At 38.0% G+C, this 13,599-nt stretch overlaps 1 protein-coding gene across 4 annotated transcripts in view; it reads left to right on the plus strand.

Moving 5' to 3' along the window:
• The window catches only part of ARHGAP26 (Rho GTPase activating protein 26), a 295,272-nt gene that overhangs the window by 169,134 nt on the left and 112,539 nt on the right, over positions 1-13,599 (plus strand). For 3 of the 4 annotated variants that reach the window (XM_083353575.1, XM_083353576.1, XM_083353578.1), the window contains 2 exons: positions 1,780-1,845; positions 2,673-2,747. The exons of the other annotated variant lie outside the window; for it this stretch is intronic. In XM_083353575.1, coding sequence (XP_083209701.1) covers positions 1,780-1,845; positions 2,673-2,747 — 141 coding nt within the window. The remainder of the gene's footprint in view (positions 1-1,779; positions 1,846-2,672; positions 2,748-13,599) is intronic. 4 annotated transcript variants of the gene reach the window in all.

Below are 13,599 nucleotides of genomic sequence, written 5' to 3' on the forward strand. Positions count from 1 at the left end.
CAAAACTGCATTTGTGTAAACGGGTGCACAAACCTGCTGCTTGCACAAATGGAGATTCGCACCTGTGACTGCCACTTGCACAGAACCATTCCCTTTGCCTCATCACCACCACCGCTGCCAGAAAGTTTGGGGACTGCTGCTTGAACTGCAAAACTATCTGTCTTTAACTAAAATACTTAACCAGCAGCGAGAGAGATTTATTTTTCCATTGGGAAGAGATATCATCCTAGGCTGAAGCTGACCAAAACATGTGTTAAGCCTTAATGGATTTAATAATTATGTATGTATATATTGTATATATGACTAATTCAAATTAGTTAAAGTATACCAGAGGAACGTAATTGATTTTTTTTGTAGCCCTAGTGACAATGCTTGGATACTTATCCTGTAATTTGTTTGGATGATTCTAAGGTATTGTCATCAGCATAGAATGAATAATTCATACAACACAATGATAATGATAATGACAACACCTTTTGGAAGTCTGCAAAATAAAATGAATAAAAGGAACTGCAATGTATTGTTTGTTAAGCAATCCCTTTGTGGGAGTTGTAGCCACAATACTAAAAAGAGTGAGAACAGCATGGATTCTTTACTTCCAAGCCAGCTGAGATATCACAGAACAGCTGCATGTAAAAACTCTGTTCCAGTAGATACCCCTGCTTCAAGATTGTACCACATGACTCTGAGCTTTATTGTAAATTTTGTATTTTAGGGATGGTTATTTATTTCTGTAATTCTAACCATGTGCTAGCAGTCAGTTGGAATGTTTAATAAGCTCTCTTTTTAAAGACTGTGTGAGACCATTAGGTAGTATAGAGTGCCAAGAAATAGCAACTGATCTCACCCACATAGGACTTTTAAGCCCTAATTCAGCAACTTGGAATGATAATGGCAGGGTTTTGAAGATATATTTACTTGGTGGGTGTTTAGTTATTCATTCTCCAGAGAGTAGTAGGATACCATTTTTGGAGATATATACAGTCGGAGTCCAGAGAGGTGATGGTAGGAGGTGTGGCAAAATTCTCAATCTTTTGCCTTTACATTTAGGAACATGCAGACTGTGACAAAGTCTGCCAGTAAACCAAGGCAGGCATTTTTGTTTTCAGTATGGACCTATTGAGGTCACACAAGAGAAAGAAAAATGTAAATAACAAACAGAATTACATTGATAATAACTAATGTGGGATTATTTATTTACCTGATCCTTAAACTATTACATGAGAACTGTGTCGATCACAGTTAGTCAAGACTTTGTCAAAATGATGGAAACATGCTCTGGCCCTTGTGCAGTTGCATACAATATTAAGAAGTGAATGCAAAAGAGATCAACTTTGTGTTGGGCCATCTCAATACACTTGTCATTTTTTCCTCGTGCACTCGTGTAAAATCACATAGTTCAGAACTGCAACTGCTTTACTCAAACCTTTATCCTTGGTTTCCTTGCTTGTGTTCCATCACCCATACTCATCAACCTGTCCATTCCCCACATATCCTTAGTGAAGTCATTGGTAATTTACTTTTCTTCAAGTTTCTGATTTCTCTTCCAGTCCCATGAGATTATTAATAGAAGTCTTTCAGAATAATTATTCAGATGCCTGTGTTTTGATCCTTACAGTTCTACCCTGGACAGTAAAAAGTATCTTGAGAAATGTACTCTGTTTTAGAATGCTTTTATATATTTTTAAAAAAGCTAAGCAAAGCAAAATAATGGTGTTGCATTTCTATTAAACTATTACTCTTTTCTTTAGTAAATTGTTTTTTTTTCCTCCCTTGCAGTGGCCCAGTTGGATAATATGGGTTTCAGCATCGTTAAGAAGTGTATCCATGCTGTTGAATCTAGAGGTGATGTTTCCAGATACAGAACTATATTCTATCTATATAGCAGAGGGAGGCTTCCTTGGCATTCTTTCTTCTCTCAATTTTCATAGATACTATCTTGGTTTTCATGACCTGATTTTTAAATCAGCTTATGTTACTGAGGGAAATTCATCTTTAAAATATCAAATGAAATAACTTTTGAGAATTATACTTTCCCAGAAATGTACTGGACCCTACTTAAAGCAATGTTAATTTATTGTCTGGTTACCTTTTTATGATTGTAGATATTTTAAGTTTTTATGAACACAAACCGTGGCTTATAAAAATAATTATTGAGCTTTAGCTTTTATACCCCACAACCACAAGTCTGTATTTGATTTGGTGTTAAATTAAAAAAACAGCTTAAGAATATTGGTGTTGATTAAAATTATAGGTTAAATATTATTATTCAGCTGTATTTTGAAAAAAGAAATTAAAATTTTCAAATGATAAAAGCTAAGGTCATTTAACCACAATGTCTAATTCTTAGAGACATTCTGTACTGCTGTTTGTGTACAGTATATGACCTCTCAGCCCCAACCCCACACCTAACAACAGGTTTTTACATTCCCTCATTTTTTTTTAATTATCTCATTATAGTAAGGGAGTATCTTTTACTAGAAATCGCATCTGGGTCTTTAACCTGAAACACAAAAAGAAATGCTATCCAATTTAATAAGAAACTTGAAAAGTGTGTAGAATGCTGTGAGAGACTTTAATTAGTGTAGCTCTGTGAGAAACTGCTCTTTTTAAAAAGAAGCATTAAATTACTTTCCAACCATTTATCTAAATTAAATAATTTCACTCCATAGGGATCAACGAACAAGGACTCTACAGAATAGTTGGGGTTAACTCCAGAGTTCAAAAACTATTGAGTATCTTAATGGGTAAGTAGAGCTGAAAAAAAATTACATGCTGTTTTTTCCTGTGCCAATGCATCCCAAAGGAAAGAGACTTACCACTGTGAATTTAATTATTTTTTTAAAAAATCAGCTTCTGAAGGAAGGACATCATGCAAGATCTTCACTGCACTACACTGAAATACTTAGTGAAAGGAATGCATATCACATTTATGTATTCTTTCTATTTTACACATTTATCTGCTTTTTAGGAGATAAACTTTCTGTTTTGTATTAATATTTATATGCAGGTGGCTAATAATTAAAATGAAAACTGCAGGAAAAAACAATCTTCCAATACAACAAACTAAATACTATTTCAGAATTATATAAGAAAGAGAAATAAGTACAGAAACACACATCCTAATGTTGAAATCTTAAATCAGTATGTACCTCCTGCATTTGATGGAATAGCAAGAAAGAAAGAAAGAGAGAGAGAGAGAGAGAGAGAGAGAGAGAGAGAGAGAGAGAGAGAGAGAGAGAGAGAATGAAAGAATGAAAGAAAGAAAGAAAAGAAAGAAAGAAAGAAAGAAAGAAAGAAAGAAAGAAAGAAAGAAAGAAAGAAAGAAAGAAAGAAAGCCCCAAGGGAACAGATTGGCTGTACATACAGTAGGTAGGAATTTCTGCAGCATCAAAGTAGAAATTGAAAGTGCCCGATTCTGAGATCGCATTAAGTGGCATCTTTGTAGCAATAGGATCTGGAGGGGATCAACTCTATTCACCCTGATGTAATGGAAGAAAGCAATCTGGTGCTATGTAAGGCATGGAAGGTGACAATGTACTGGGGATAAACCAGTAACTACTTCAGCTTTCAAAGTTATGGGTGTCATCATATCTCACATCACTGCCCAGGCTGCCAGATTTTGTACCAGCTGCTGCTCCATGTACTATGTGTACAAAGTCTCTTGATCCAAGGATGATCATAACTGATGCATAAGATGTAACTGTGCCAAAATCATCATGATTTTTTTTTCCTGAGCTTTCCCAACCCAGATTTCTGCTTAAACTGTGGTTTGTGTATTTATGCATTAATTTCTCCTCTCTTTTAATACTTGCCATAATGGGCATATGGTGTTTTTATTATTTGTTTTTAATTACTCGAATGTGATATTTTTCCTAGCTTCTCAGAGCATATTTTTAATTGACAAATGGGAATTTCCGGTGCTTTTTAGTTACGAACCTATGCTACTTCCAAAGTCAATATTCTGACCATAGGTTTAAGTGCAAATAATAGGTTCTTATAGGTTTTTCCTAGATAATTAGATCCTAGATACCTTGCAGATGTTTATTAATATATTGCAATAATTTATAGCTACATTTCAGAGGGTACAGTCCTTCTAAAGTGCTTTACAGTCAAAATAAACATTTGTTATCAAAAATACCATATGTATGAAAGAACAAAGACAGTTTTAGGATCCTTAAGACAATTGGAAGAAGAGATCTGCTGAGCTTCAATGAGACCTCCCTTCCCCCTCCTTCCTTCTATACCAGGGGTCAGCAACCTGAAACAGTGAAAGAGCCACTCGGAACCGGTTCCCTCACAAAAGGAAAAACTGGGAGCCGCAAAAAATGTGTGCACATGCGCGTACATGTGCGCATGCGCAGAACAGGGTTTGACTGAAGAGTGGAGCCAAGGCGAGATATGCACCTACCCTGCATATTTGAATTGATTGGTTGAACTTTTTTAGTCCCACTTTTTTTTGGGGGACTGCACATGGCAGAGGACTGGGAGCCGCAGGCTGCAGACCTGTGTTCTATACCAAATAAAAGTAGCAAATATTTAACATGTATGTGTCATTTTAGCAGCAGCTCTACAATCTATATATAATAAGTTAAAAAAAGAATTTTGCAACACCTTATCAGTGCTGACTGATAATTTTTGATGCTCTCCAATTGTCATTTATAGAGGCATTCCATCAAGTTACTTAAACTGTTTTTCTCACAGTTGCTCATGATAAGAATTGTGACCTTAAGAACTGTACCCTCCTTCCTTCCTTCCTTCCTTCCTTCCTTCCTTCCTTCCTTCCTTCCTTCCTTCCTTCCTTCCTCTTTTCTTTTCAATTGAAAGTTGGAGAGCAGAAACTTGCGATATTTTCACACTGAAGAATAAAACTGGAGAATAGTAAATTGGAGTTGAAGGACAAAACAGCAATATATAGTTTAGTTATTTATGGAGAGAAAAGATAGAAATTACTTTAGTGGAGGCATTAGGACTATTTTAAAGAATATGAAATAAGGCTTGGGAAAATGGTTGCAATGGTTTGGGCATCTATTGAGAGTAGGGGCAAAGATTTTAATCTGTCATTACAAAGAGAATGAAGAGATACTGAAGATATTGAAGAGAAGGAAGTTGCAGTAATAAATCGCCATGGACATAAAGGGTCTTCTGGGGTTGGGGATGGAGAGGACCCTAAGAATTCTTGTGATTAAGAATGAATAATGAACTGATGGATGGGAAAAACATCTTTCTCTAAGGCAGTTCTGAGTGCAGCCACCTGTGCTATGATTATTAACTTGTCTGAAAAGTGACTACTTGATTTTCTATGTACTCCCTAATGATTAAATAGCTTGTGTAGGACAATCAAGGAATTGATTTGCATTAAAAAAATCAGAACTGAAACCTTTTACTTCCTGATTTTTTTTCTTAGAACGTTCCCCTTTTCAAATATTCATTCTATCATTCTGATAGGATTGTTATAATGGGCTTTGTTTTTCCCTTGCATTTTCCCATCTATACATAGAAACAGGTGTGATTGGCGCTACTGGTTAACATTTGGTTTAAATGATAACAGGATCAGGTTTCAAGGAAATATCACTGGTTCATAAATTGACAAGGGAATGTGGGTACATTTCTACACTTAATTGGAAACACCAGATGCTTGATGTGGCTTGGACTTGGAGTCTTGGGTAAACCAGCTGTTAGATGTGCAGCAGCTGCCGGAAGGCCAGTTGCAGAAGTGCTGTTTGATTTGATGAGGCTGAGTCTTAAAGTTCCCGATCCCTCCCACTGAAAGAGGCACAATAATTACCAGTTGAATTGATTGACAATATGTTTTTCACCCTCACCTCTGAGTATTGCTTATGAACAAGTATTAATAACAGAATATTTTCAGAATAAGGGAAAAAAGTCTATAGAACTAAACAGTGCTTTTTTTTGTAAAAGAAAAAGGTGCCGGAACTCACACATGTCATACAACCCAACTTGCCCTACCCTACAAGGTTCCATCCAAAAAAGGTGCCGGAACTCCGTTCTGAGCGTTCTATGACAAAAAAAGCCCTGGCACTAAAAGCCTTTTCCAAAATTAGTTTGGGGTTCATAAGAAGCAGCAAAATTTACAAAATCTGCCATTTAGAACTAACATTTTACGAGATAATTAAAGATAAAATAACAGAGCAATTGTGAATTGTGACTGGTCAAGTACCATATTTAGTAACAGATCTGCCCTCAGCAATCTGGTCAAAGAGCAACTTTCTGTACTATCTGTTGTGTTGTTGTTGTTGTTGTTAGCTGCGAAGTCGTGTCCGACCCATCGCGACCCTATGGACAACATTCCTCCAGGCCTTCCTGTCCTCTACCATCTTCTGGAGTCCATTTAAGCTCACGCCTACTGCTTCAGTGACTCCATCCAGCCACCTCATTCTCTGTCGTCCCCTTCTTCTATTGCCCTCGATCTTTCCCAGCATTAGGCTCTTCTCCAGTGAGTCCTTCCTTCTCATTAGGTGGCCAAAGTACTTGAGTTTTAGCTTCAGGATCTGGCCTTCTAAAGAGCAGTCAGGGTTGATCTCCTCTAGGACTGACCGGTTTGATCGCCTTGCAGTCCAAGGGACTCGCAGGAGTCTTCTCCAGCACCACAGTTCAAAGGCCTCAATTCTTTGGCGCTCAGCCTTTCTTATGGTCCAACTTTCACTGCCATACATTGCAACTGGGAAGACCATAGCCTTGACTATACGCACTTTTGTTGACAGGGTGATGTCTCTGCTTTTTAGTGTGCTGTCTAGATTTGCCATGGCTTTCCTCCCCAGGAGCAAGCGTCTTTTAATTTCTTGGCTACAGTCCCCATCTGCAGTGATCTTGGAGCCCAGGAAAATAAAATCTGTCACTACCTCCATTTCTTCCCCATCTATTTGCCAGGAATTGAGAGGGCCAGATGCCATGATCTTGGTTTTCTTAATGTTAAGTTTCAACCCAAGTTTTGCACTCTCCTTCTTCACCCGCAACAAGAGGCTCTTTAGTTCTTCTTCACTTTCTGCCATTAGAGTGGTATCATCTGCGTATCTTAGGTTGTTGATATTTCTTCCGGCAATCTTAATTCCAACTTTTGATTCATCTAGCCCTGCCTTTCTCATGATGTGCTCTGCATATAAGTTAAATAGGCAGGGCGACAATATACAGCCTTGTCTGTACTATCTACAGCTTTTAAACAAGTTCAAGCTTAACTGTGGTTGTAAATATTATGTGGCTTGTTCGAAGCATGATTACAATTAGTCCCAGTTCTTATTTATATGGCAAGGCAAACTATAATTAACCCAAAGATAGTATAAAGTTTAGTGGAATCCTCATTCTGGCTATAATTAAGGACAAGGAAAGGAGTGATTCTAATCCTGGCAAAACACTTTGGTTTAGCATAGTTTATTAAAAATTCCAAATTCAGTTAATTGGGTTCCAAACTATGTTACATGTACATGGAAGAAAATGTTCTCTCTATGTACGGTATATATAGTAAAGAGGGATGATATTGCTTAATTTGTGAATGTAATCTCCCACAAAACATCTGTCATTCTAAATAACCTAGTTTTGAAGCTTACCACAGTTACGCTTCTTGAAGTAGTCATTTGAATCTTGACAATAACCCCTTTTGATGTAATCTATATATCTCCCTTGTTTTAGCTTTGGACAGTAACTGTTGCACCAAATTAAAAGTTCTGAAAAAATACATCATTCCTTTTTACTCCTGTTTATATTTTCATGAAAAATTCTAATGTAGGCTATTCAACTGTGAGAACTAGTTTGCTGTCGCAATGAAAACATTAGGTTAGAAGCCAAGATTTCCTGTTTTAAGCAGAAAGCCAGCTGAGTGATTTTAGTCTAGTCATTCACTTTCAGTCCTAGAAAGAAGGTATTAGCAAGCCACTTCCAAAAAAGTTGCTAAGAAAACTGCAGGGACGTGTCCCAGTGTGTATTAGGAGTCCAAGCTGGCTTGAAAGCACCCATTTCCCATGTTTATTCAAATGTATGAAGGATTTCCATTAAAGACTACAGAAGTAACTTCTGATAATGTTACTTATGTGTATTGAGTTTCCTTCTGAACCTAGAGTGCTGTTAGTCTAATTTTTATTTTATTTTATTTTATTTTATTTTATTTTATTTTATTTTATTTTATTTTATTTTATTTTATTTTATTTTATTTTATTATTTTATTTTATTTTATTTATTTGATTCTATTTTAGAAGGCAACTCATGGATACTATGGAAATTGGTTATTCTCTTACCCTAGGAAATCATTTTCCATGATTGGATTACACACAAGAACATAAATGTGGAGTTTACTGGTTGGTAGAGCGTCCTTAAGGTAAAGGGACGCGGTGGCTCAGTGGGTTGGGACGCTGAGCTTGTCGATCAGAAGGTCGGCAGTTTGGAATCCCGAGTACTGTGTAACAGAGTGAGTGCCTGTTACTCGTCCCAGCTTCTGCCAACCTAGCAGTTCGAAAGCACGTAAAAATTCAAGTAGAAAAATAGGGACCACTACGGTGGGAAGGTAACAGTGTTCCGTGCGCCTTTGGTGTCTAGTCATGCCAGCCACATGACCACGGAGATGTCCTCGGACAAGCGCTGGCTCTTCGGCTTTGAAACAGAGATGAGCACTGGCCCCTAGAGTTGGAAATGACTCGCACGCATGTGTGGGGGAACCTTTACCTTTACCTTTAGAGTGTCCTTAACCTTTTATTCCCATGCTGGAGAGCCTAAGAAGAAAGGCTTTTAATATGATGCTTTGAGGGAAGGAAGAATCTGGGGAGACCCTTCAAAGAAGACCAGACTAGGAATCCAATGTCATGTAGGCCAATATACTTGTATTGTAAAGCTATAGTAATAGAAACTTGCAAATCTTAATATGCTTCCCTTTCCTGCCCCACTTCCTCCCTTTTTCAAGTCACAGATGTTTATTTACAATACATTACTATCCAGGTCTTGGTCCTCTTTTGTCTGACCATTTTCTTGGTAATGATTCTTCATCCTGTCCTTCAAGACCATTCCCTTTGCCTATTATAGTTTCTTTTTCCGCTTTTTCTAATCAGTCTTCTGGCTCTTTCATCAAGTTAAAAGGAACGCCAGTTTTACTGTACTATAGCTTCTGGGATTCTACAAATTATGCCTTCCCTTTGGTTAAATGAAGTGTCATTTCTTTTTCTCTTTTGCCCAAAGGAAAGTGCTAGAAAGCGGCCAGATACCACATTAGAATGAGGAGGGGAACATCAGGGAAAATATGTTCATTTGAAAGGTGGATTGCCTGTATCCCTGATTTGGTTAAGGGATTGGTTTTGCGGTATTTTTTCTATCCTATCATAATTGGCTTCATGAAGTTTCTTATACCCATTCTTTCATGGTGGCATCTTCAGAAATGTTTATACTTGGTTCCCATCAGAATTTAAAAATAAATTTGAGAGTAGGCAAATTGGACCGTTGATGTCCTTTTGGCAGAATCACACAGGAGACATGCTTTTCAGTTTTGGCAATTCAGTGAGGAATTTATGAATTCTTGTCAATCTGTCATCAGTTCAGTACATGGGGCTGCCCTTGAGGACCACTCGGAGGCTCCAACTGGTACAGAATGCAGCCCCGAGAGTCGTGTTGGGAGTCTCCCGATACTCCCATGTTACACCTCTGCTCCGTTGTCTTCCGAGTAAGATTCAAGGTACTGGTAATGGTGTTCAAGGCCCTACATGGCATGGGTCCGGAGTACCTTAGGGAGCACCTGCTGCCGGCATCAACGTCCCTCCGCCCTGTGCGTTCCCACAGAGAGGGCCTCCTCAAGGTGCCACCGATCAGAGAATGTCGTTTGGTGGCCCCCAGAGGGAGTTCCTTCTCTGTGGGCACCCCGGAGTTATGGAATCGGTTGCCGGTTGAGCTCCGGATGGCGCCCGACCTCCGCTCCTTCCGACGCGATCTGAAAACGCATTTATTTGAACAAGCCGGCTTGGCCTGATGGGGGATGGGTTGGTTTTTTTATTGTTCTTAATATTTGTATTTATTGTTTTTACCTTGGGCATTATGTTTAATTCCTTTTAACTTTTGTACTTTTGTATTTTATACATTTGCCCTGTTCACCGCCCTGAGTCCTTCGGGAGAAGGGCGGTATATAAATAAAATAATAATAATAATAATAATAATAATAATAATAATAATAATAATAATAATAATTATTATTTTCCAAACTAAATCTGGGCCTTTTAAAATGAAATAGAAATCCTTTGCACAACAACATTTTGTTTTCTGAATCTGTATCCTGAAAAATGATCTCTTTAAGGTTCTTGCAGCAGATCGTTGCACTCCAGTAATAGTTTTCAGAGGTCTAACCTTTCAAGCCAAGGGGAAAAAAATTATCCAGCTTAAGTTCTATTCAAAACATGTTTCTGAAAGAAAAAAAATGGGTAGCATTTGTCTTGATAATGATAGCTACAATCTCCACATCTTACATTGTATTTATAGTAGTGAAGCCTATGAATCTGAAAAGTGCTGATAACATGGAAGGTAGAAAACTAAATAATTTGGCTTTTGTGGGAAAAGAGGAAATGCATCAGTTTTGTCTGTGATTCAAATCTTATGTGTGTTGAGTTTAGAATTAGATGTCAGTTCAAGATTTTGAGGCAATATCATGTGAGCAATATGAATGTTAAACATTAAACCAAAACTGGGTGTTTTGCAAAAACGTCTGAATCCAGGTAGGGAATGATGATTGTAAAGATGATAAATGAGCAAAAGAGAGATTATTTGATGCCATGTTTAACATCCTAAGTACCAAGACATGATGAAAAATAGAGGGGAAAAATAAGGTGTTATCTACTTAATGGTGATGCCTCAGCCCCCCTTTTAAATAAACACACAGGAAACTTGAGAGAGTCAAAGAATACCCAAAAAAAGTTACTGTGTTCTTCACTGATTATAGAAAGGCTTTTGATTGTGTTGATTATATCAAGCTAGGGAATATGCTCAGAAAAATGGGAATCCCAGAACATTTCACTGTCGTTATAAGAAAGTTATATACAGGACAGAAAGCTACTATGTATAGAACATGATGAAGCAGACTGCTTCCAGGTTGACAAAAGAGTGAGATAAAGCTTTTATATTTTCTTATTTATTAGTCAGCCTTACTGCTAATTCATACTAAAGGACCCAGATTGGCTGAATATGAACACGGCTATAAAATTGGAGGAAGAAATATCTAAAACCTGTAGTTTGCCAATTATATCACTCCGACAGATGAAAATGCACAGGTTTGAAAGTTCTAGTAATGAAAGTCAAGGAACACAGTGGAAAACTGGGATTATAATTAAACATAAAGAAGACCAAACTAATGGCAACAGGTAGAACAATCAGTCTAAGAATTGTCAAATGTGTTTTGGGGCATCCATAGACGCCTGGGAGGATGAGACCACTGCTTCTCATCTGTCACTGTTCCTCTTTGGAAAGTTGGCCTTTCTGGGTGAGGTCACTGAGAGCTTTCTTGATCTGGTAGTCTGGTTTCTGCATTGGATTGGTATTTAATGGGATGTAAGTTTCTTTGCTTGGTATCGTTTCGCTTTTTGTATATATTGTGACCTGTAGTTCGGTCTTTGTCTGCAGGTAGGATGATGATAGTCTCTGGTTCTTTTTTTAGGTTTTTGAAGGCTACTCTGTCCTCTGCTTTAAACAGCCCAACCCAAAAACCACCAAGGAAACTCCCACCAACTCTGACGAGGCAAGCCACTAAAATATAAGATGAGAGCAAACCCCGCTTCTTACTAGCACTGATGAAGTGACTTAGTTTGTGTAACGAAACGTCTGCAACACAACAACCAAGCTCAGAGAGCCCCGAGCTCATTTTGGCCTGGAGCTACAAATATTCTCCTCTAAAGGAATGGAGATTTGTTTATTCTGTCGGCTAAGATATTTCTGAAACAGCATAGATAAAATTCATTAAAAATAGAAGTTGGACTTGAATTGAAAACTGAAAGTCTCTCCAAATATGTAGCCTAGGTTTTCTAGGAAGCCCATTATGTTTGTAGGCCAACCCTGCTGTTTCTAAGAGTGAGTGGACTGATGCTTCTCAGAAGCTAAGCAAGGCACACGATAAGTCATCCTGTTGATTGACTCTAACATCTGGTAAAAATTGAGAGCATCACATGAACAATATTATGGTTTTCAGCCAATTGAACTCATTGGCTTCCTGTCCTGTGAACTTGCAGCAGGATAGTTGTGCCATGCTTGAGAAACAAAAGCACACATTTTCTTCTTATGTTGAAATTATCTCCATATATGGTATAGCCAAAATGCTCCACTGGAATGAAGGTAATCTTAGCAGGTTGTTAAGGAGGCAGAAGGGAATAGCAGCTGGGTAGAAAAGTCTTTTCCCACACTTCTTCTTCTCTGTAGTTTAATTATTTAGCAACCCCTTGTATTAAATACTGTTCTTGTTTTCAGGCTTAACATTTAAGCCATGTAGGAACATGGAGGGTTTTTAAAAAAACAAAAAGATTGAAGCACTGAGCTGAAAGATCAGCAACTGGGATGAGAGAGAAAAATGTGTTTGGGGCAGTGTTTTTTTTTAAAAGCAGTGCATCTTTTTGCAGTTTTATAGCACCAAAATTTATAGGGTATTTCCCCTATTAAAGCTGCTAATCTGATCAGGCATTGAAGATGCTGTGCATGTATTTATAGATATGAAAACAAATAACTCAGAACTCAAACGTGTGAAAGTTTACAGTGGTAGACATTTTAAATTTTATCTCCTTTCCCTTCGAAACAAAACAAAACAGGGAAACGGAGGGTGTGTTTAAAGAGAAGAACGCAGAGTTTCACGGAGGGAAGAGGTAGGCACTTGGAAGCAGAGTCTGTGCAAGGAAGCCTAGGGCTCAGTGGGTGGTATGTCCAATTAAAGGGATGGAAAAGAAATATTTTTGCTTGAAAACCTGGAGAACTTTTGCCAGACAGATGAGATTGTTTTACGCTATGTATTTTCTTTAAGGCTAGTGGCCGTTGTTCTCCTAATTTGTTTAACTTGGAAATGCAGGCTCTCCTGTAAACACTAGATGAGCGAATCATGTGATCTCGTAAGTCAATATGTTTCATGCCTGCACTGTGTTTGTGAATGAGTGTGTATGTTGGCAGTATAAGGGAGCATGGATAAGAGAGGATTAATTTGTTTTCCAAGAGGCTAGCAGAATAGCCCAGTGCTTGGGCCATTGGGAAGATCCATTGCAAGAGATACTGTAGTGACTGCCAGGTTTTCCCGAAAGCAGATAGTTTAGAAGGGCTTCTGAATAAGGCCAGGATATAGAACTGAGCCTATTAAAAAGGTTGGGTTCACATCTCAGTGCCACAAATAGCTCTGCTGCCCAGCTGTTTTTTAAGCAATTTGTCTATAATTTGATATGACTGCATTGTACGTATGAAAAGCTGACACAAGCAAAGTCCAAATGGCCAGCCTGAAAGATGTGGTTCAGGGAATAGGGAACAGAGGACAGATTTTACAGCTTTTTCCTCTTGGCTCCTCTACTGCATACCACCATTTCAAATCGTTTGGGGTTTATGAGCTGAAGTTACGCTGAAATTTGGATCGTTCAGGGAAAGCTAACATTTTAGCCG

Source organism: Vipera ursinii (assembly GCF_947247035.1).
Source record: "Vipera ursinii genome assembly, chromosome: 2".
NCBI lineage: Eukaryota > Metazoa > Chordata > Lepidosauria > Squamata > Viperidae > Vipera > Vipera ursinii.